The sequence below is a fragment of the Triplophysa dalaica genome, chromosome 4, assembly GCF_015846415.1.
Source record: "Triplophysa dalaica isolate WHDGS20190420 chromosome 4, ASM1584641v1, whole genome shotgun sequence".
NCBI lineage: Eukaryota > Metazoa > Chordata > Actinopteri > Cypriniformes > Nemacheilidae > Triplophysa > Triplophysa dalaica.
Genome location: NC_079545.1, coordinates 11830592 through 11854674, shown reverse-complemented (window position 1 = coordinate 11854674; position 24083 = coordinate 11830592). Strand labels below are relative to the sequence as shown.

Genomic DNA, 24083 nt, shown 5'->3' with positions numbered 1-24083 from the left:
TCCGTGTTTTACAAGACATAATGACTTTTATACTGCACAAACTGTGTAGTACATCCCATAAACCTCACAAATACTGAAAACTGATTTCCATATGGAGAACAAAAATGACCTCACAAGGTCAAAAATTGATCAGTTATCTTTGTAGTGCAAGAGTAAAAACATGATTTTTTATTTATTTTCAAGACAGACTTATCTGTTTTTGCAAATGAACTCTTCAATTGGTCCCCAGAGCATAAGACCATACACACACAGAGATACAAACACACTGACAGTTTACCTAAATCCAGAAAAATAAAAAAGTACAACCTGCTATTTCTAAGCATTACATTCCAACACATCATTTGTGTTACTCGCATGAATAATATCTGAAGTACGTGGCTTGTTAAGGAGGGATGTGCAAACACTATTGAAAAGATTTGACTTTTTATCTCCCAGCGGACCATAAGGTAGGTATATAAAACAACACACTTCTAAAGACAGTTTACTGCAAAAATAATACTAGAAACAGGCACACACATACACAACCACAATACCTGTCCTAAACAGGTCTGTAGAGATATTCATAAATGCCATATAAATGTCACTATGGATAATTAATGTATCTTCTGTGTTTTTCCCTATCTATGCAGACAGATTAGGTAACTATTTTTACAAAGTGTATATGGGAATTTGACAAATAAACTGAAGATGTGACCCATTGTGTGACATAGCAAAAATACAAAAATAACAACAAAGATAAATCATTCCTATGCGGTAAAATTCAATATTTGCATCGTTTTAAATAAATAAAAGGATATATTATTAACAGTTTTCTAGTTTTAGGCAGTCACACCATAGGACACATGGTGTGGTTTATTTTTCGACTGGAACTCATATACAGCCGCGGGGAAAATTAAGAGTACATTCCAAAGTTTCGTTTCAAACCAGCAGTTCAAGATGTATTGTGGCCATTCCCTGTGTGTTGAATTTTAACAAAATCAAACTTTAGGAGTCACAAGGTCAACCAACAGCAACGTGAAAGACTGACAGCATGAAAAGACGCATGAAGACTGTGTTCAGTTTTTTGATCAGTTTCTCTCATTTTCCTTTTCTGCAAATAAATGCAAATAGAAACAATATTTTTATTTGAAATTTGGTGGAAATATTGTTTGTAGTTCACAGAATGAAACAAAAAAAAAGATAATTTTACCTAAACACATACCTCTAAATAGAACATTTTAAAATTTAGAAAAAATTGTCTCTAAAATGGTCTCTTAATTTTTTCCGAGGCTGTATACGTGTATGTGGCACTGAACTGGCTTCCTCTCATTCACACCCATTACTAAAGACAACCACAGCAATGAACCCAGAATGACGTCACCCATCCCACACACACTCTTTTCCCCCATTACATCAACCACATAAAGACAACATTACTCACACATGCTGTCACAATGAAGGCTGGACCAAACTTAAAATAATTAAAACCCTGCTATATTACACATAAATCAATCTCACAGGTCACAAGGTTTGACAACACTTTTTAATCCTTCCACACATAAAAGCTTAAAAAAACATTTTTCCTGACATAGTGTGACCTTCCCTCTCTCTCTCCTCTTTCTATCCACTTCAAAGTCTGAGTGACCCTGGCTCAACGCAAAACTGAGGGAGAAAAAGAGCTCCCAGAGCAGAGACAAACATGAAGACAAACCTGAAGAAGAATGAAGAAGGACAGAAATAAATAGGGCAGGATAAACAGGTTAGAGTGGCCAAGCTTAATCCGGTGTGACACAATGCAACAATAATGGGGGGAAATAGTGTTGTCATCAGTTATTCATACTCATGTCATTCAAAACCTGCACATGATTTCTTTCTTCTGTGGAACACAAAATAAGATATTCTGAGAAATGTCTCTTTGTGTCTATAAAATTGAAGTCAACGAGGTCCTGTTTGTTACCAACTGTAGTGGAGTAGGCGGGGCGAGACCGTGGTTCGAGACCGGTGAGTAATTATTAATGAGCGCCAGCTGTGCGCGCACCGGTCTCGAATCACGTAGGATATCTGTAGCATATAAGAGAACGAGCGACCGGACCGTCGAAGAGAGAGAGGACCGGGCCCGAACGTGTTTATGTTTGTATTTATGTTTTATTCGCTGGCAGTCCTCCGTGAGGGGCTGCCGGCTGTCTTTTTACTTTGTTATTGTTTGGATTAAATGTTAAAATGTTTGCCGGTTCCCTTCTCCTTCCTTCCTTTTAATGAACCTTTCTACACCAACGTTATTCAAAATATCATCTTTTGTGTTCCAAAGAAGAAATGAAGTCAAACAGGTTTAGAATGATGAGTGAGTAAATGAAAAAAGAATTTCATTTTAAAATGTAAAAAAAACCACCTGCATAAGATAAAATCTCATTAGGGATCGTTTTCAATAGCTTTTAAATCTTTTCAAGCAAATTAGTACCATTTTTGCACATGGTAGCATGATTTTGAATGGTATATGAATATGGTACTCATACGATGCCATGAAAATGAATCATGATACCGGTTCATACTGGTTCATGTCTGTTACTTCCGTCACTGCATCAAAGTCTAGTGTACTGCTCTAGCTGTCACACTTTTCCTTCGATTTCTTCTTACAGAAAAACCCACAAACAACACCTCTGAGGAGTTACCAAACTCATAGAAGAGACCAGACAGAGATGAGACTCAAAGACAAATTACACCATATCCTAGTTCCCACTTCCTAGTTTAACTTTTCAGGATATACTGAAAGCAAAATTTGGTGACAAAATCAGAACATATGGTATGTGTAGTGGGATTTTTAGTGGGACCAATGAGATTTCACTGTGGGTAAAGCCAACCAACAGGATGTGACAAAAACGGAAGTCAAAAGATTGAATTCTTGTTGTGTGTATACTTATTTGTCGCCAAGAAACATCACTTGTCCTGTCTGGTGTTAGAGACGCCAATGTAGAGAAATAAAAGAAAAGGAGAGAGGGGGATGCTCACCTACAACCCTGTCTCCGGTTTTGATGCCCATCTTCCTCATGGCCGCAGCAAAGAGAGCGACATCATGTCTCAGCTCTCCAAAAGTCACCTTGACAATCTCATCGTTTGCCTCGGCTAAACAGGAAATAAACAACACCTTATTTTACGTGTTTTCAAGCACAACATGACAGATAAATAAATATCTAGATATTGCTGCTTAATACTTTCTTACAGTACTTTCTTACACCATGTCCACACCGGACACGACGCGACAAAACAAAAGACATTAGAAACGCATAAGAACCCATTATAATTTCAAATTTTGTCCACACTGGATGTGGCACCAGTGCCTTTCGCGTCTGGTGTTGAAACGGTGTTACATTCTCTTATGAATACTTACCATGGTTTAGGACCATTAAAAAAACATGGTTACTATCGTTTATCAAACCAAGGTACCCACAAACTAAACATGACTTGGCTACAAGATCCGCAGTCTAACCCTGGTATTTGTATCAAATAAACAATGGTTAATTTTCGTAAGGGCTGTAATACTGGTGCATAGAAATGAAATGTATTACTCTTGCTTTAAATATTTTTTATCGGCTACAAAAACTGTTTGGTCAATTTAAACTAAAAAAAAAATAATTTATACATATATATATACATTATATTATATACAGTATATCATTAATAATACATATAAATACAGAATCTATTAGCTATATTAGCCAGCCCTAATGAGCAGTACATTTATTCACTGCCGCCTGAGACTCCGGTGCGACGGACACATCTATAATATGTTATCTGTGCTGAACTGAATTTGTGCACCCTACTTTTTCAGGTAAACGGGCCCTCTCATCCCCTTTTTCACTGAGAAATTAACTAATGACGCAGGTACAATTCTGATCACAGCCACTTTGGTAATCACATCCGTTGTGTCCTGGACCGCATCAGGACATCCATCACAATATAAAGACACAACTCCACATACACAAACACGAAGACCACAAATCAAATTACCCAGCCTGTAATTCATTTAGTGTTACATTAGCCAGAGTAGAGCAATGATAGATCTTATCAATAAAGATAAAATATATATGTAAACAGTGCTGTTGCTATTTTAAAGCGTAGAAGGTCAGATTCACAATGATTCAAGGAGAAACATGGAGATACACAGTCACGTTTTGAGGAGAAATGAAGAAAAAATATTGTTCGCAAAAACTGTAACTGTGCTCATGTTCACACTCACTGTTTTATGAGCAATACGTAATCCATATGATCATCCTGAACCATGTAACATGTATAAACAACTTTATTAACTTTTCTTGTTCAAATTATTGAATGGGACTAGCACCACATACGGGTCAGATTTTGGAGAACGAAAGAGCAGTTAACAGGTTGGATGGGCCACTTACTTGCGGCGTAGAGAGCCACTTTGTCCTGGTCTTTGTGTTTCAGCAGGTTCTCTGCATAATTCAGTCTGCTACCTTTAAACCATTCAGGCACATCTGATATCCTTTTGGACACATCAACCACCTGAAACACAGACAGACAGAGAAACATTGAGAGAGTGACGCTTGTGTCAACCTAGTGACTTCAGCATTTGCCTAAAAGGATTCAAACAAATGTTTTAGCGCAAGTATTAAACTGCCAGGAATATAAATAATACCTTAACCGCGCCATTGGGCATGCTATTAGGTGTGCTATTACTCGTACTTTTCCAAACTATTGGATTTACAAGTAATGTGTGATGGATGATAAACCAGTGCAAAGAAAAATTCCATCAACGTTGACGGCGAAAACCAATGTATGGACCTGAATATTATAGAGATTTGAGGTGGAGTTCTGTTGAATTAGACCAGAAAGAAACCACCTAACAACTAAACAATGTGCTGAAAAGAGCGCAGAATACATTATCAAGTTCATCAAGGGGACTGGCATGCACAACTCTAAGTCTGATTTTGAAGTACTAAATTTGAGTATTATTGTGGAGGTCAATTTAAGTGCGATCAAGTGCCACACTCATGTGTAAAAATATAAAAATGTAATTTGTTTTCATAGTTATGAATAAACTTTGAGTCAGGAGGAAATCAAGAGAGGTTATGTAGTAACACCAAACTCTGGGATGGTTGAAACTAGATTTGTACCAACAGGGGCCGACATACTGTAGATTGTGTTTATGTTTAAATGGTTTACAGTTTCATTCATATCAAGATTAAAACTCTATGGAAATGACCCAACACACCCTCTCTGGAATAGATATATCTTTTAGATGACCTTCAAATATTAGTAGTAGCAATTCTGACAGTAGCTCTAAATGGTTATAAACCCATAAATGTCTATGAGTACGGATTGTGTAATATGACTCATGTGTGAATGGTTGGTTTGTGTAACATCGCTTCCACGTATACAGAATACCCACAACTATAAGATTAAGATGAAGTCTTTTATAAATGATCACATTTATACAAGTAACGTGCTTCAGTAAGTAAGGTACACCCCAACTATTCTTTACTGTAGTGGAATCATTACGTGGCGACATAAACTGGTCCTTAATCACATTATACAATAGGAAATAAAATAAAAAACCTACATGGATTCATCTAAATTTCAAAAGGGTCAATATACATAAAGGATCAAAAGTGGAGGAAAAGACACCTACCTCCTCATGCATTTTTGAGCAGCTGATTCCACAGAACTTCCACACATGCGCCCAGAACTCAGGATAACTGTCCACCGACCACTGATACAGGTCATTATAATTCGCTTCAAAGTAAGAAATAGGTTACATGATCATAACAATAGGTATAACATTCTCATAATCACAATTCTATGACTGGATTTGGTTCACAGTTTACCATTGACTTTGTGAAGAGGACATTTTCTAAAGATCAAAAATGTGTTTAGATGTGTTGATTTTTACATCATACAAATCTTTGGTACTAATGTCAAAATCACAAAAGAAGCCACATTAGAAATTAAAAACCGGATGTTGCACGAGCAGTGTGGTCACAATACATTAACACATAAGATAAATTAAATTAAAACACGTAATATTTACATCGTGGCGTGGCAGGGAGTCTATTTACAACAGTGAATTTTATCTCTGATCAAATACAGGGTTAGTCTACACGTACATTGTCATACAGTATGCATGATTCACAAAAAATGTGGATGGGCGTGTATTCCTAGGCTATTTACGTCAATTTAAACAGAAAACAGCTGTTTAAAGCAGGGTGACAGTAACCACCTTTACATGCATGCATGTTACTTGCATGCGCAGCCCATGAAATTCTCAATATGTGCTATTTATGGGATTAACGCCAACCCAAAGACAACTGGTTCTTGTTTTACTGTAACCCATGGGTTCGTCTGGCTGTATACAATCACGTCTTGTTATTTTACATGCATTCTAGTCCAACGTGCTACTTACCCAGATTAAGCCCGAAGTCCCGGTTGACCTGAGCCCGGAATCGGTCCATTTGTGTGTTTCGTTTAGAGTCAGGATACCAGAGCACCTTAGACTCCATAATCTCCTCGCTTTTAGCCTCCGTGTCTTTAGACATGATGGGGTGACACACGCTCTCAATAGCTGAATGAACTTGGACAGAATGAATCGCGTAACGATAGTTGGAGGGACCAGCCCGATGATCGGCACTTACAGTACGGTCAGACAGATCAGACACATGGGTCTCTTCCGAGCGTCGGTCGCACATAATCAACCAGTGGCAGCTCAGGCTCCGCCCACCACTCATCCCTGCCCACTAGTAGATTTATATCCTTCCGCCTTTTATATAGTTCTTAGGTTTTTACACACATCTTTTTAAAACGGAAAAAAAGACGTTAGTTAAAGATACTTGAGCGTGTGGTAATAAAAACTATTATTACATAATGTTTTTTATCTTGCGTATAGTGTAGCGTTAAAAAGAGCTGTCAATTCATAATTTCCGTTGATGGAAAATACAAAGAGTTGACAGTGCGGATGTCAGTTGAAAACAGTGGAGCACATATAAAGAATGCGTTTTGAGGTGGTTATTTTAACTTAAGATTGCATCTTTAATAATAAAATGAATTAGAACAACGCGTACGATAGAATAAAAATAAATACATATATTTTAACTAAAATTGACTTTATGGCATGAATGTAAACAGGTATGCCATATTTAATTCACCTAACAATATACTACATTCTCTCTTGACAACTGATGTTACAAGGGTTAAAGCTTTACTGTCTGTGTTTGGCGTAGGAATATCTGACTCCGCTGTAATTACCATTTCTTTTATCCCATTGGCTGGTTAAACTGGTCTCACATCGGCTGATACGGCGACACGAGAGAAAGGATCATGGACAGACGGAAAAACTAACCAATCAGAAGTCACGCAACCTTCCACCCATTCCGCCACAGATACGACTGACCAATAAGAAGAAAAATGTTTATTGGCGCATTTTAGAGGTGTGCCCAATCCAGTGCGTACAGTTTGCAGACTGACATGAAGGAAAAAAGTATAACGCATGTCATACATGATGAGTATGATACGTTTTATTAGAATTTATTATTATATTAGTCCATTTTGTATATAAACCGCTGCTGCATTCAGTCAGCAGTAGTGATCCATCAACTTTCTCCATTTAATGTCATCAATATTTATAAAAAAATTAAGTACAACGAAGATCATTTACAAAATACGTCTAACTTTAATTTCTTTACAGATAAAATAAAAAATTTGCTGCTTTTATGTGATGCAAACATGGATCCAACACCCAGAAATTGTAAAATAAATACATCTAAAAAAACACTGATAAATAGGCCCATATGAAGGTCTAAGAATTTACATGAATTTAACATATAATTATAATATTAACTATAGGCACCATTGTTGTTGATTTTCTTTTACTTTAGGCATTTTCACTGATATATGAAAATATTAGTTCAGACATTACTCTGATGCAAATCTAGGAATTTAACAGATTGAACATTAAGTACAATACTCAGTAAACCTGAGTGTGTTAACCTTTGTATTCTTAGCTCTCAGCTAAAACAATTTTCACAAATGCAGTATAGGCCTATGCATTTACATAAACACAAATATGAGAGGCTCTTCAGGCAACATTTCTGCCGTCAGACAGTCCAATTTTTCTTCCAGGTGCACCTGCTATATGTCAGCTCCAGCATTGCAATGACATTAACCCAGCCAGACTGACTGTGTTTTCTCACTCATTTATCATGTATCATTACCATCTAATTGTGTACATTATTTTAGCTCCATGGAACCTCTTGCACAGTTTATGTTAAATTACTTAGGCCTTTATCCATCTATCAATCTGTCAGCTTTTTTTCTGTAATCATTTTAAATAGCAGACTTATAGTCTCCAAACCTGCTTATATGTTGCAGGGCTTGAGTCTATCCTAGGACCCTAGGCAGGGTACACCTTGGATAAATGGTATGGAAGGGAATAGGATTTTACACATAAAAAAGGTGCCTTGCATCTGGCTTCCTGGTTCTATTGATTGTTACATGTTATGTTCGCCTTTTTAGACAGTGTGTTTGGATCAGACTTTGAGATGAGTCACAGCAGAGGCAGTTGGATAATTATTGAATGAAACACAATTTATGACAACACAAGCGGAATAAAAGAACTACGAAATAAGAAGAAACTAAGATGATTTTAGAAACCTACAATGGCAGATTCAATAAAATGCTAAACTGCATGACTGTGCATGAAGTGGCAAGTACAGCTACGTCACAAGCTTTCACCTTGAGGGTATAAAAACTGTGCATTATGTAATACATTCAATCCATTTGTGCAAAGATGTCATGGACCAACTTCAGCATTACAGATAGTCATGCCTAGAACTCAAGGCTTCAAAACAACATCTTTAGAATGGCAGCAAAAATCTTGTTCATAAAGTCAGATTTAAGTTGCCTGTGTGTCTGATTTATCAAGTGACCTTCTCCATACTGGCAAAAGCTTTTGAGAGTTGAATTAAGGCCCCCTGAAACAGCCAAATGAAGCAATATTTAAACTAGAATCTCTGTTGCATCACAGACACACCACATTATGAGATGAAGCAACATGAAATGCAATGTGAGCAAACATAAAAATGACAACATTAATAGGATTCAGATTAGGCTAAATAACTGTATTAAATAAATCACAAGGCAAGTTAAGTCAAATCAGATATTATGTTTATTATATCATTTTTGGACAATTATTTTATCTTAAGATAATTTTTCCTTAAAACGAGTATCATAATACAGACAGGGCAAATAATACCACAGCAAGCAGAACAATCTTAATGAAAATGATATACAGTACAAAAGCAAACCTGATAGAAATCTAGGCATTTAGCAAGGCAAAGATACTAATTAAGGTCTAGACTTCACAAAGATTCAGCGGTTTCTATGTGTGATTCAGGACTTTGAAAAGATAAAAAAAATGACTGGTCAAACGTGTTTCTATAAGCATTGCAATCCCGATACAAATGATGGCTGCGCTGCAAGAATGAGATTCATGCTTGAAATTACAAAATCAAAACTCCAACATACACAAATCCACAGCATATTACTGTGGCAAAATAGTTAACGCTCCAAAGCAAATTGACACAGTTTGTCTGTATATGGGAGTGTTTAGATGTGTAACTTCTCAGTATTTTACAATATTGCTGGTGCATTGTAATTACGAGTGTTGATCTCTTGGAAAATTACACAAAAGCTGGTGCTTGCATTGTATGATTTAACGACAATTTGTAGGTACCATCCTTCACAACATATACAATAAAACAGGTTTCAGTGGTTTTAGTGCATAACACAGCCTTTAAATTCAATAAAGGTAGCATACAACAAATGAGAGACATTTATTAAAACAATTTAGATTTAGAAAAACAATATGCACAGTAATTATAAAAATATGGTGACGCAAATATGAAATGTTTACAATTTCCAATCAATGCTATTTCTCAACTTCAATACAATGTGATAATGTAAGAATTAGATAATCATAAAAAAACTTTTTAAAACATAGCATGGAATGATAATATAGTTGAATATGTTGGAATAAAAGTAATATACCTTTAAGGCAGGGAATGAATGTTCAAAGCATGTACGCAAACAGCATTTGTTGTGACAACCAATCTTCAGTAGCATGCACAGTTATACATCCAATAGACTATAAATAAATGTAAAATCAATGTGAATGTGAGTTCTGCATTCTGAAAAGTATAGCATGAGACAGGTTAGATCTTAATGACAACCAGACATGCAGTAATGAGGCATTCTGGAGCAGGAATTCAGCTGACGTTTAAGAATAGCCTAGATAGTATAAATAAGATCATAGTTACAGTAGTGGGATTCAAACATTAGTAAAAAATCCCTTTCCGTATATTTTAAAGGAGTCATATGACACGCCTAAAACAAATCTTATCATTTGTTTAAGATGTAATTCAATGTGTATACACGATTTAAGGTTAAAAACGCTGTATTTTCCACATAACATGCATGTTTGTATCTCCTCTTTGCTTCGCCACTCTGAAACACGCAGATTTTTTTTACAAAGCTCATCGTTCTGAAAAGCAAGGTGTCAAATGATTGGCCAGTTAACCAGTGCGTAGTGATTGGTCGAATACTGCAAGCGTGTGACGAAAATGTAACGCCTCTTACCATATTTGGAACATCAGGTTCTAAAGCAATTGTACTGACAGGTACGGCCACCTTACTAGCGGTTACATTTGGGCGGACGTAGTTAAATCATACCACAAAATGACGTACATTTGTGGTGGTTCGGTTACACTAGGCTTATCAGGCAGGTGAGCATTTTACCTTTTAGATAGATTACATCTTTTGTTGCGATACTTTAATTTTTGCAATTTTACGTGTCTAATACATGCGTGGGCAACTAATAACAAACTAAAGTCACAGAAAAAAACGTATTCGCATCATATGACCTCTTTAATACAGTGTATCCACCACGAAAGGTCCCGAAAGGACAATTGGCCCATCTGAAACCAATCAGATTCTGCTACTCATGATCTCATACTGAGCACAAAGTGCATGACCAGGTTTTACCCTGTGCTTAGTTATCTTACCACATGAGAACAGCAGTCTCGTAGATGAATTAGGACAGAGATACCAGCGTACATTGCAGCACTGTAATATAGCTGCCAGGACAATGGTCAGATATCCTCACGCTTCTGCTGACTAGCTGCTATCTGAAAGTGATTACCAAATACATCTCTACCATTGATAGTGCTACACGGTCCTGAACTCAAGAGTGACACCTGGTGACCTCGTAAAAGGAGACAACATGCAGTGATACTGGCTATACTTCACACTTTGAGTGTTTCTGAACTATCTTTTTCATAGCATTGCCTTCATGACTGATAAATACCAACACATAAAAGTAAAACAAAGCTTATGAACATTTAGGCATAACACTGCGTAACGGAGTAACACACTCAACTCAAGGCCAAGAAACAGTTTCAGACACACTTCTATTACACACCAAATACAAAAAAATCCTGATATTTACTCTGAGAAATGGATGGCTAATGTACTCTAAAACATTCTACTACAACAGCGCGAATGCAATGGAAACATTCTAGTCTGGAAAATGAAACACAACAACAAAAAAGTACAACATCAGATACAACTCATGCCTGACTAAAAGGTTTCTTTGCAATGATGATATAGGGAAATCCTGAGAAAAAGCATCAAAAAGAAACATTTAAAAAAAATCTACTCATCCCATCCCACAAACCCTATCCTTCATTGGTCATGGTCACTTGAGCGTTCCAGGTTTTCAATCACCCTGCTCAAACGAATATTAAGAAGGCGGATCTGAGTATCGAGGTGGTCGATCTTCTCTTCCAGAGTTCCAGATCCGCCTCCTTTCCGCCAGTATGTTCCCACAGGTCCGGTCATGAAGTACACAGCCATGATGAAACACAGAGGCAGGACGGCCTTTTCTGGGTCGCCCTCGAACTTCTGCAGAATGTACAGGCAGGAGAGAGCGAACAGCGCCACACGTGCCAGCCAGAAGAAACGGCCAAAGATGGTATGGAGGATGAAAAAGAAGCCGCTGAGGAACAAAGACAAGAACCAGTAGGCCACCAGCAAAGCTGCAACCAGGAGCAGAGCACGGGATGGAGAATTTGACACGGAGGATGGGCTGAAGTAGTGAGTCAGGTTAGACGCTAAAGAGAGAGAAGATAGCATTAAAACGATTGGATGTAGGATTTCTGGCATAAAAAATACGGTATATTTAAATAAATAAATATATTCATTAATAACCCAGACTTACAGTCGATCCCTATAACATCCAGAAGATCCACACACAGTTTCCACAAGGTGTCCAATAATGAATCAACTCCATGGACAAACCTCTCTGTAGTCTTTGTGAAGAACTACAACAAGAATAACATGATTTTTAATACATATAACAATCCACAAGCATGGTAAAAATATATTAGGAGAAAAAAAAGTCTAAATGCGCTCGGTAACAGGATAAAATTGTATGCATAATGTACCACAATTGCATTACATAATACATTATATTTTTAAAAGTTAGTTACATATACTTTTATGTATTAACATCAAAATATATTATAAAACGTCACCTAAATCATCATCACTGACCAAGGACACTGAGCGCGTCTTATTAACAACCAGCCTGCTGTCAAGGTAGGAACACCGACAGATTTTAAGACACGACCAATGACAGCTGCTCATATCTGCAGGCCTTTATCAAATTCAACGACAATCAAAACATAACGTATAATCTTTAAATATCGGTATAGATCTTATATACTATATATATACCTTGAACAGAGCCCTGATGTTCTCCTCTCCGAAGACATTGCTGAGGGTTTGATAGAAGCCACTGGCGGCCCTCTTCAGGCTGTTCTGACTGCTGGAGTCTTTCCTGCTCCGCGCTGCCTCGACCAGAAGGACAATGGCCAAAATAACGACCAAAAACACTGCTAACTTCCTTGCGTTCATCATCAAATGCGACCGGCAAACTGGTGATGTGATGAGGAGAAAATGCTGGATTGTAGCGGTCGGAAAAGGCGTATGAGAGACTGAACACTGGTAGAACGCGCGGAAGAAGATGCTCAGGAGACGGAAGCTGCGCAGAATCGGAGGGGGCAATATGAGTGCATTACTTCCGCGTTTCACAGGATGAACCCCGGACAGTTTCCGGTTGGGGAGAATTAAAACAGAGAGAAATGGAAAATTTTGAAAATAGTCAATTTAAGCTGATGCGGTACACCACGGCTGACTGCAGTGGTATAGAGAATGTGAAGCTGACGTCACGCAATATGTTACATGTTGCAAGGGCGCCGCCAATTTGGGAGGACTGCTATTATTGGTTTGATATGTACCGTTACTTGTTTTGTTTGATATATGGAGAAATCGAAAGAACCAGGGCCGTGTCCTGAACGACTCTTGGTAATACTATTGCAGGTTTTAACACAGCAAGATCGACTAAGAACAACAAAACACTGCATTGAATGCACTAGCAGGCATCCTCCCAATATGGCGCAACATTCAACGCGGCGTTGCGTCGATTAACAAGCTCTGTATAGAAGTGCTGTTCTACCGTATTTGAAATTATCCTTTCATGAGTTAACAATTCTTTTTAACACTCAAATGCGGTAGAACACCACTTCTATGTTCCTCAATGTACAGCATCTGCTAAATTTAATTTGATAGTTGACGTTTAGTCGCCCCAACCGGAAACTGCCTTTGGTTCTGACCGTGAAACGCGTCACGCATGCACAAAGCCCATTGTAAAGCAGCGGAAACGCACCATTTCCAAAATAAAAGTTGTTAAAATGTCTTTACACAAAACCCATTTCTCAGCCTATCTAAAGATTATCTCTTAATACAATTAAAACAACTTTTCTAAATAAGAAATGAGTTAGAAGACAAAAACTAACCTTCCACATTACTCGTTGTAATGTATATGACGTGCAAAACTTTATATCAGAAATGCTGATGTTCTTTAAGTTTTTCAAAAAGTGAGTGATAATAAAAATGTGTACAGCATCAGCAATTTTATTTTCCTGTAACAAAATACAAAGAACTTTACTAACATTTACTACATGAAATACTGTTTTCCTTACAACTTCAACCTAAAAAAGTGAACATTACTAAAAATAACTATTGTATTGATCAAATACAAAACTATAAAATCAAAATTTCAGCCATGTTTAAAGAACACATATTAGGTTTATTTTCAAAGTGCAATGATTAAAATAATATCAAAGCAATATTTATTTATGTATCTTACACCCTTTTCAAAACGCCATTGGCAGGGACTCTAAGTGTTTGTTCAAGGTGTCTTTAGTTGGGTTTGAAATATTTCATTATATTGTTACTTTGTCCGCTTTTAGCAACAGTCCTCTTGTCTCTGGAGCTTTTGTGTGACTGCTTTGAAGGGATTTTTAGAACAGGCTTCTGCTGTCTCCATTCTGTCAGTAACTCTCTCTGAACATCAGCAGGAAGTTGAGAGAACACATAAGGGTCCACGTTCGGAGGAGCATCTGACTGAGGTGCTTGAGGGGCAGGTGGGATACTACAGCTTTCAGTGGCTTTGCCGGGCTCAACATGTAATTTCCCTGTGAACTGAGGTGAAGAAAACGTCTCGCTGAGTCCACAATAATGAGAAGTAGAACTTCTGGGATCTGTTTGGCCAGCATGTTTGAAAAATGGGTCGGCTGGTCCATAATTTGGTTGTGGTGAGTTTTCATTTTGAAAACTAGAAATCAGCTCCTTCTGAATGTGTTCAGGTAGGAGTTTGAAGACTTCTGGATCTACAGTTGGAGGCAGTTTGCAACACACTTCCTCTTTCGAAACATTGATCATACAAGAAGAATCCTGTGATTTTCTGCGGGTAACATGTAACTGCTCATCACAAACCACCTGGGGAGGTGTGGAAGGTTCTGGGGTACATTTTTTTGATTCTTGGGTTTGGGATGTTGCTGTGTATTTTAACATGCTGTTCCATACTTTCTTTTCTTTTGGTAAAACATCTGCCTGGGTGAACTGAGAACTTCCAGCCGGTTCTTCGAGATCCGGTTCCGCCTGGTGACAAGAAAAAAAGTAGAGTAAAGTTTTTTTTTTCAAGTTATTTCTGGTTTGCTATTAATGAATAAAATGATGTAAAGAATATAAAGAAATGAAGCCACATCCGTAACTACTGTATTAATCATTAACAAATAAATGGTGAATTGATTCCTTACCAAAACCTAAACAGAGTTAAACTCTATTTAATCACTCTCTTTATTGAAGACAATTATATCTATGAGCTTATAATAAAGCTCTGATGACTAAAGAAAAGCAAGAGGCCCAAGCATAAGTTCAGCTGTTAAATGTGACCATAGCTCATTTTATTGTATAAATAGTAGTGGTGGGCATAGATTATTTTTTTTAATCTAGATTAATCTAGATTAATCTTGGAATTAATCTAGATTAATCTAGATTAAAATGGCTCATTTGAATTCTGCCGAAGGCATTCAGAATATGTGTGCTACCCAAATAATGACTAAAAGTAAGTCTTTGAGAACGGGTTTCTCAAGCCAGGTGGCGCATTAGACCAGGGGCTCATCTCCTGTTTCCAAAATGCATCACAAACTGCTTGAGAAAGCTGTTCTACTATGATAATTGGTGATGAAAATTAAATTATGTTCAATAAGATGAACTTGTGTTTACTTCCGCATTAGCTAAGGGATGCTTTCGTTTAGGTGGTACTTGACTGGAAGAGCTCCTACAGTACATTTACATTTAGTCATTTAGCAGACGCTTTTATCCAAAGCGACTTACAAAGAGTGAGGGAGCAACAAGCGATATGTCATACAGGAGCCATAATACATTAAATCTCAATACAAAGTTACTGGTTTCAACTAAAGCTAGACCACTACCTGTTGAGAGAAAGTGTTTTTTTAAACCAATTCCGCATTGCACAAGGTGCAAACAACCTTAGTCTTGTCGATGTTTCTATTGGGAAGCTTCTTAAAAATGAATATTCCCTGAAGCAAACCCGGCGGCTTCATAGCATGTTAGCACGTCACGTTTGATGCGGTAATTTCACAGTAACGTTATGTTGTGTTCAGACCAAACGCGAATGGCGCGTCAAGCGCGAGTGATTTATATGTTAATGCAAAGAGCCAATAGACCTACTTGCTGCGCGAATCGCGCGAATAAAGCCGTGGTCATGAGATGATGAGGCGGCTTCTGCTTCCGCGAATGACGCGAATCACGCGAGTTGAAAAATCTCGTTCTCGCCCCGTACAGTGCAGTTAAGCTGGTATACATCCGCGCTAAAATATCAAGGTGAAAGTCATCATAGCTTGCGTAGTATAGACCCAGCTCCCAACCCAACTTTGAGAATAGATTAACGGCGACATTTTTTTTATCGCGCGATAAAAGTCTCACTGCGTTAACGGCGTTGACGCCGTTAACGGCCCACCACTAATAAATAGATTGATTTTAATCATTTATAAGGATTTCGTTCGCATGAATACTTCTATAATATGAGTGTCATACAGTCTTACCTGCAGCTGAGATGCTGTTTGTGTGGTGGGAGATTTCTGTGTGAAGAAAGAGATGATGGAAGATCTGCTGGAGGACTTGGCCTGCAGGTTACTGAAGCAAACGTTCAGCAGGGTGAGATGGAACGGCTCACGTGCGTCCACCATTTTATGAAAGAGTTTCACTCCCATTGAAAGCAACTGTGGCACAGCATCACTGCTTCCTAATATAGAAAATACAGTTAAATATGAATCCCCATGTCACAGTCATCTCACTTCTTAGTTTTACAATATGTGTGAATATGTTTCACGAACAAGAAGATATAAGACACAATTCAAGAGTGCAAAGGAAGATTACTGTACCGCATGTGATCTTGAGGCCGGTCTGGTTGGGTATAGGGCACTGCCTGCTCTCTCGATTGAACCAGCGGTTGGTGGCCATGTATTTGCGAATAGTCAGTCTGAACGTGTTTGGTTGCCTGCCGTCTTTGTACATCCTAGAAAGAAAGCAAATGAAAAAAAACTTGAATTTACAAAGGCAGTAAAAACACACCAAACAAAATCCACTGAATCTTGTTTTACTAATGTTATAATATATTACACGATCACCTCTCAGTAAGGCTGGTGAGTAGTTCCTCAATTTTACGTGTAACTTCTGTTGGCGTGGAAATTTTCTTGAATGAGTCCTCATCGCTGAGAGACTGAGTTTGGGAAATAAGTGCACCAGAGTATTAACACAATATGTGATTTCGAGCTTAGAAACATTGCTTTGGATAAATGGTTCACTTGAATAAAAGCCTCTGAAGAGAAAAACAGCAATACCATCCTTAAAAGAATAGTTCATCAGAAGATATTCAGAAAAAGGTTGGTAACCGAACAACGGAGGTACCCGTTCAAATGTATAACAAGAACCAAAGCAGTTCAAGTACACCTGTTAAATTCATATGGTAGTTAGATAAGGAGAATACCTGAGGAGGACCTGCAGGAGTGATTGGAGAGTCATCCATGCCACAGGCCAGATTCTGAATCCTTTTAGCGTTCACTTCCCCAAACTCCTTGACCAACTCATGCAGAGGGTATAACTGCAGATCCCTCACACTGACCAGACCCATAGTCTTCAACTTCTCACCTGTTCTGTACCCGATTCCTGTAAATACAACCAATACAGTGAGACAACACAGATTTGGACACATGCTATTGCATGCATTGTAATGCATGAACTCCTGTGTCCTTCCATTTATATCTCTTGTACTGACAAACACAGGTAGCAGAACATCTTACCAGGCACTCTACGCAGTCCTGTCAGGCTGCTCATGAGCTCAGCAGTGCTGTATGGCAGAAGCGTTGTCTGCTGGTTGGGTTTAAACGTGCCTGATACCAGCTTGGCCAGGAGTTTGTTGTTTGCGATGCCAGCGCAGCCAGTTAGCCCCAACGTGTTGAAAATGGCTCGTCTCAGCTCAGCTGCTATCATAGAGCCGATAACCAACCTGCAGTTCTCCTCATCGACCGCCACATCTGAGGCTGAAAGGAGACTGACATCACTTCCTATCCCATGCACCTTGCAATAAATTTATAACAAAGCGATTGAAGTTAGGACAACTTACACTCATGTTTGTAAATGTGACCGCTGAAAGTAAGACCTGAAACATGGATCTCCTGCCGTCTTTTCTCTACAATTTCTGTCACGTCCATGAAGTTTTCATCAAAGCCAAGCCTCTCCACCATCGAGCAGTATGACATCAGAAGGTCTGGTGCAAATACATTTAAAGACTGGTTTATGACAATTTTGTCATTTTTGAAAAGAGATATTCTTGGTGAACCTTTAAATAAAGCTAAATAATAAATAAATAAAGCAAAAGATTCTCATTGATGCGTGACTGATTTACCTGTGACTTTATAGGACATCTCTCTGTAATGGGTGAGATCTTCTCCTTTCACCAGCACTAGCTGAGGGCATTTCTCCACTGCATCAGTAACAGCCATCAGCTTTGTCACACCTTGCTCTCTTGCCACGTAATTACAAGTCACAATAATGTATTTCTGCTGTATGCCTGAAAAAGATACATACAGAACAGAGCATACATGTTATAAAATGGAGATTGGGGTTGACACAAGTCAATGTCTTTTCACTAGACAAAAATGTTTTTTACCCAGAGGTTTGTTTCGAAGGGCTGGATTTCGGATCATCTCAACTTGTGCATAGAAACAGTCCATATCAAAGTGCAAGATGACTCTCTGAGACACGGCTGTTACTCTTTCAGTGAGACCTAAAATGACAAGGCACAAATGGTCAGAGGCTGGTCCCCACAAAAACATCTACTAAACCTGTGATTAGACACTAAACTAGTTAATACAAACAGGATCTGAACATAAATACATAAACACTGTCTAAATACGCTAATGATATAAGCTAATGTGACCTTTAAAGTGTATAAATCACATATGCATGTATGCAAGATCTACTGGTGAACCCACCTGTCTCCAGCATGTCGGACTCTAAGCTGCGATCCCAGTCATTTTCATCCTCCTCGTCCGTGTCCATCTTTACCAAACTTCAATCAAACACAGAAATGTACGAACAAAACTACAAAACACATAAAAAAACAATTTCAGCAAAACATGTCGCTATCAAGATCAAAACAAAGCGGCAACTGTGCCACCTATTGGTCTGGCGCGAAACGCAGAACAGTATTCATTTATGCAAATATAAATAGTTTAATGATTATAATTTTAAATACATTTTAATATATTAGACATCACGTTTTAGCTAGTGTATTTGTTAAGCGAGAGAACCCATGTCATTTTACATTTTAAAGACTTTTATTTTGAAAGGCAATTGTATGCATTTGTCTTGTTCTTGTTTCGTTCTTCTCATGTCGACTCTGGTCAGCTGCTGGAAGTTCAATTTACATTAAAATCTGAATTTGTGAAGTTCTGCTTACGATCTCACACATGATTTGGAAGCAACATCACGCATTTGTCATGACTGCACGTCACTGACGGGTTATTACTTGGTTGTAGGTATTTTATAAGGAGAAGGCGGTTTAACTTCTCCACCAGAGAGACCCATTGTGCGTCACGACTGTAGACTTTTCCGGTAACGTTACTTCACACTTGAATCATGTCGTTTCGGAGGGCTTTTCGGTTGGCATGCGGGTTCGCGGGGGGATCCGCGGTGCTGGTGTGCGCGGCGGTCGCGGCAGACACGCACGGATTTTTTGGAGAGCGCTACCGATTCAGACAGACTCCCGTTGTCGTGAGTGCAGCTCAGCCCTCGGCATGGCCCAGTGTGAGCGGTTGGGATACTAATTGGGATAAGTAAGAAATTTAGGATTTAGGTTTTAATAATGATTTAACGTCACTATTAAAATCGTGCAACCATAAACTGTCGTTTGTAACTCACAATCTCATGGCCACTTAGATTCCTCCTTCAAGTAGAAAAATCTACTTCATTTATTTTTATAGCACTTTCCACAATAAAATACATTTAAGAACAAAATATTTAGTCATAATGGGCATTTCTATGTAAATAAATTATTGTTTTATGCAAACTTGTTTTATTTTTCACCCAGACGTGACCCTTCCTCCATGGTGAACGGGAAGAGAAAGGAGAGCGCTGGTGACAATGGAAGTCCAGACGTGGAGAACAACAAACCCAAAGCCACACGCCACATATTCCTCATCCGACACTCTCAGTACAACCTCAGTGGGAATGGAGACAAAGAAAGAGTTCTCACTCCTTTAGGTACAACATTACTTTCCTTTATGATTGAAGTGATATTCTGATATTCATGAAATTATATAATCAATGAGAGTTAAGGTGGACAGATGTATCAGGGTCCATCCCAATCAGAAACCCTGAATGACCAGAGATGTCCAGCGCCTGCCATGGGAGAGAAACACAGCCTTCAGGTCTTGAGAAATATAGCATTGCCAGAGCGAATCTGAGGAGGGCCATCCGAAGGGCCAAATTAGACTACAGATAGAGGGTCGAGGACAACTTTAACAGCAACAACACAAGGCAGGGGATCCAGCACATCACCAACTACGGTGACCTATTTGAGGCTGCTGTTTGTGGACTTGAGCTCTGCTTTTAATACCATTCCCTCTCATAGACTGGTTACTAAACTTGAGGGCCTTGGTCCCTCCAACTCCATCTGCCCCTGGATATTGAACATCCTGACAGACCACTCTCAGAGGTTTAGAATAGGCTCCCATATCTCCACAGCCCTCAGCCTGAACCCCGGATCCCCTCAGGGCTGTGTGCTGAGCCCCCTGCTCTACACTCTGAATGCACTCCCATCATCATGTATTCATTTGGCAGACGCTTTTATCCAAAGCGACTTACAAGTTGGAGAGCATATAAACATTTTGTTAACACGCTTAACAGAACCTTAAGTTTACAAGGCCATGCTACTAGGAGGATTAAAGCTGGAGTAAGCAAAGTAGAGAATAAACAACAAGTTCAAGTCAGACAGACATGCAGAGTTATTGGTTAGTCAAATAAACATGGAACAGGTATGTTTTGAGTTGTTTTTTGAAACTTGTGAAGGATGCTGCAGTTCGGATGGAGGCTGGCAGTTCATTCCACCAAAGGGGAACCGAATAAGTAAAGGTTTTTGAAAAGCAATTTGGTGCCTCGCTTTGATGGAACAACCAGGCGTCGCCCATCCACTCCAGCAACAAGTTTGCTGATGACACCACGGTAGTGGGGCTCATCTCTGGGGGAAATGAATCCTCCTAATGGGATGAGGTGGAGCGGCCCTCTGTGTGGTGTAAAGACAACAAACTTGTCCTCAACACCAGTAAGACCAAGGAGCTAATTGTGGATTACAGAGGGACAAACAGACTTTCAGCCCCTATATGTTGGTGGGGACTGTGTGGAGAAGGTGCCTGGCTTCAAGTTCCTGGGCATTAACGGTTCCTGGTGTCCTTCCACCTCTGCTCCAAAGAGAGCATTTTCACATACTGCATTGGTGTTTGGTTTGCCAGCTGCACAGCTGGAGACAGGAAAGCACTCAAGAAGTTTTTATCACAGCCCAGAAAAAACATTCTTATACATAAGCCATCATCGCTTTAAATGCTGATATAAACTGACTTTAAAGTGCAATATTTGTATGTGCAATTTTAAGGTGCCGTGCAATTGCGAAAATGTGACAAATGTGTGTGTGTTTTCTTAACTAAATTACTACCATAGCTCTTGTTGGTCATTTATTTCTTTTTTTCCACCGAAGCATTTGCATCTAATTTTGTTGTACTATGTACAGAGCATTGGTCCACCCAAGCCTGAAACAGTGCCTCAGTTTTCTTTGGTTTCTGTCTTCACTGCAGGCCGTGAACAGGCTGAGTTCACAGGACAGAGGTTAGCATCACTGGGACTGGAATATGACGTGCTTATCCACTCCTCTATGACCAGAGCTACAGAGACGGCCAACATCATCAGCAAATACCTACCAGGTACAGACTCATTCAGAGTTAACCAGTGAACCCTTTGGACATCATAGATAACCTAAAATGAGGTTTTAATAAATGTGATGCATAATAAAGAGAGCGCAGTTTATTTGAGATGTGTGTTTGTGTTTTAGGCGTGGAGCTCATAAGTTGTGATTTACTGAGAGAGGGTGCACCCATAGAGCCAGTGCCACCTATCACCAACTGGAAACCTGAGGCTGTGGTCAGTTCAAACTCAATGTATTTATAACAGTCCAGTAAAGCCTTAATTCTCATTATAAGTCTGTTGGTGTCCACTTTTTTAAGGCTGATTGGTTTTGGCTCTTTTGTTCAGTCTTGTTTTTGAGGGTCATAACTGAACACGTAGGTAAGGCTACTTTGATTCTGCTGGCGTGCAAAAGCCCACAACAAATCCAGGCCTTCTTCAAGGTTCTTCAACAAACATTAAATGCTTAATTCAGCATTTATTTCTAGTGCTGGTGGTCTCATATCCAGCACACTGTAATGTGTGTCTGATGGAGAACATCTCACATGGGTAGTTGTGAATCTCTTGTGCCGGTTTCAGCAGTACCACGAGGATGGCGCGCGGATCGAGGCGGCGTTCCGTCGGTACATCCACAGAGCTGACGCCAAGCAGAAGGAAGATAGCTATGAGATTGTCGTCTGTCACGCTAATGTCATCCGCTATTTTGTGTGCAGGTTTGTGTTAGCTTCCCCTTTTACAAGTGACTTAAGTGATTTTAATGTGACTTAAAACTTTTGTGACTTTAACAAGTGACTTAAAACTTGTGTATGGAAGTATTATATGTAGTTCCAAAAGTTGCAGTCGTAATTAAGAATATTTATTGTAAGCAGGTGCAAACTACGAAAATGTTTTTGTACACAACCTGGTTTTCCCGCTGCCACAAAACAATATTTACGTAAAAATGTTTGTTCCAGGGCTTTGCAGTTTCCTCCAGAGGGTTGGCTGAGGTTGGGCCTGAACAATGGCAGCATCACGTGGCTCACGATTCGCCCTAGCGGGCGAGTTTCTCTCAGAGCTCTTGGAGACTCCGGGTTCATGCCTCCAGATAAACTCACCCGGACTTGACCTACGTGACCTCAATACAGTGGACAACCGCTGTTAGAGTTGGAATGTTTTGAATTTCTCAAAATGATCTGCTTAAATGTGTCCCCAAAAGCTTGTTTCTTTTTAGAGTCATGAAGTTCAAGAAGTGGAATTCTAGAATGTGACGTCAAGTTCATCGCCAAATTATAGCAAATTCATAAATAATCACACAATGATGGAAAATTTCTGTCATTTTCATTCTGGCATCTGTTGCTATCGAGTTCAGTTTTCCATGAGTGTAATTATATTGTAATTAATTATGTTTCTTTATTTTAATCAAGCAAGAGAAGAGATGAAGAGTTTGGTTCCAAAATGAGATAAACATTTTTTTTTTTTTATTGTTTTTGTCCATTCCAATTAATAAAAATCCAACTGCAGTTGGTTTGTTCCGATTTAAGCCATAACTACAAAAAATACAGCTAACTAACACATAAAAACATGATAATTGAAATTTGTTTAAAACAGAGTTTTCTCATTTTGAAACCAAACTCTTCGGATATTGATATTTCTTCTGTTTGACGTGAACACTCCTGTGCCATGCTGCATCAACTGTAACCGTGATGGGAATACGGTGTTAGCCACCAAGTGTACTTTTGTTTATAACACTTCTAAAAGCCTTGTGGGATCTGTTGCAGTTAATGCCTTAAGCACTCAATTATTTTAATGTTTTTAAAGGAAAGATGTGAGAATCCTTAAAGATGAAGAAGATTAAAGCTGACTGGTAACGTTCGTGAGTTGATTGTGCATTTTGACATTTGTGGCAGTAAAATTTCTTCTTTGAGTGTTTGTCGCCAGACTATTTACATATAATAAAGTGTTTTTGCATTAAGTGAAAGCTTGCGTTGTCTTGTAGAGAAAGTCAGTACAGTTACAATTACTTAATTTATAAGTTCATCAATAGATCGTCAAATTGTCTTTTTTGACGTATACCATAATAAAATAGGACTAAAACACATGCAACAAATTGCAGGAAAACTAAAATAACTCTGTTGTCAACAATAAACAGCAACTAATTTTCATTACACCAGTGT

General features: G+C 38.7%; 4 protein-coding genes across 5 annotated transcripts in view; 1 reads left to right on the top strand and 3 right to left on the bottom strand.

The window, feature by feature from the left end:
- Positions 1–6672, bottom strand: part of aacs (acetoacetyl-CoA synthetase) — a 32140-nt gene extending 25468 nt beyond the window's left edge. Inside the window, exons 1-4 of the mRNA XM_056747042.1 lie at positions 6398–6672; positions 5627–5730; positions 4380–4500; positions 2986–3099 (exon numbers count right to left, since the gene is read on the bottom strand). Of these exons, the coding sequence (XP_056603020.1) occupies positions 2986–3099; positions 4380–4500; positions 5627–5730; positions 6398–6530 (472 nt within the window). The 5' untranslated portion in view covers positions 6531–6672. The remainder of the gene's footprint in view (positions 1–2985; positions 3100–4379; positions 4501–5626; positions 5731–6397) is intronic.
- Positions 6673–9136: 2464 nt separating this feature from the next.
- bri3bp (bri3 binding protein) lies at positions 9137–13513 on the bottom strand. The gene is made up of 3 exons (XM_056746562.1): positions 12781–13513; positions 12263–12365; positions 9137–12155 (listed from the first exon to the last, which is right to left on the bottom strand). The coding sequence occupies exons 1-3, from the start codon at positions 12961–12963 to the stop codon at positions 11728–11730; spliced, it is 714 nt and encodes a 237-aa protein (XP_056602540.1). The 5' UTR covers positions 12964–13513; the 3' UTR covers positions 9137–11727.
- A 488-nt stretch (positions 13514–14001) lies between these two features.
- On the bottom strand, positions 14002–19181 carry poli (polymerase (DNA directed) iota). The gene is made up of 10 exons (XM_056746561.1): positions 18969–19181; positions 18644–18760; positions 18380–18544; positions 18098–18241; positions 17775–18014; positions 17462–17640; positions 17103–17194; positions 16857–16990; positions 16518–16717; positions 14002–15048 (listed from the first exon to the last, which is right to left on the bottom strand). The coding sequence occupies exons 1-10, from the start codon at positions 19033–19035 to the stop codon at positions 14308–14310; spliced, it is 2079 nt and encodes a 692-aa protein (XP_056602539.1). The 5' UTR covers positions 19036–19181; the 3' UTR covers positions 14002–14307.
- Positions 19182–19358: 177 nt separating this feature from the next.
- pgam5 (PGAM family member 5, serine/threonine protein phosphatase, mitochondrial) lies at positions 19359–23881 on the top strand. Of its 2 annotated transcripts, none has more exons than XM_056747356.1 (6): positions 19359–19811; positions 20066–20238; positions 21825–21950; positions 22079–22167; positions 22513–22643; positions 22884–23881. In XM_056747356.1, the coding sequence occupies exons 1-6, from the start codon at positions 19615–19617 to the stop codon at positions 23032–23034; spliced, it is 867 nt and encodes a 288-aa protein (XP_056603334.1). In that variant the 5' UTR covers positions 19359–19614; the 3' UTR covers positions 23035–23881. The 2 variants fall into 2 exon arrangements, with proteins under 2 accessions (XP_056603334.1, XP_056603333.1); XM_056747355.1 differs by having other exon boundaries at positions 22510–22643.
- Positions 23882–24083: the final 202 nt, after the last annotated feature.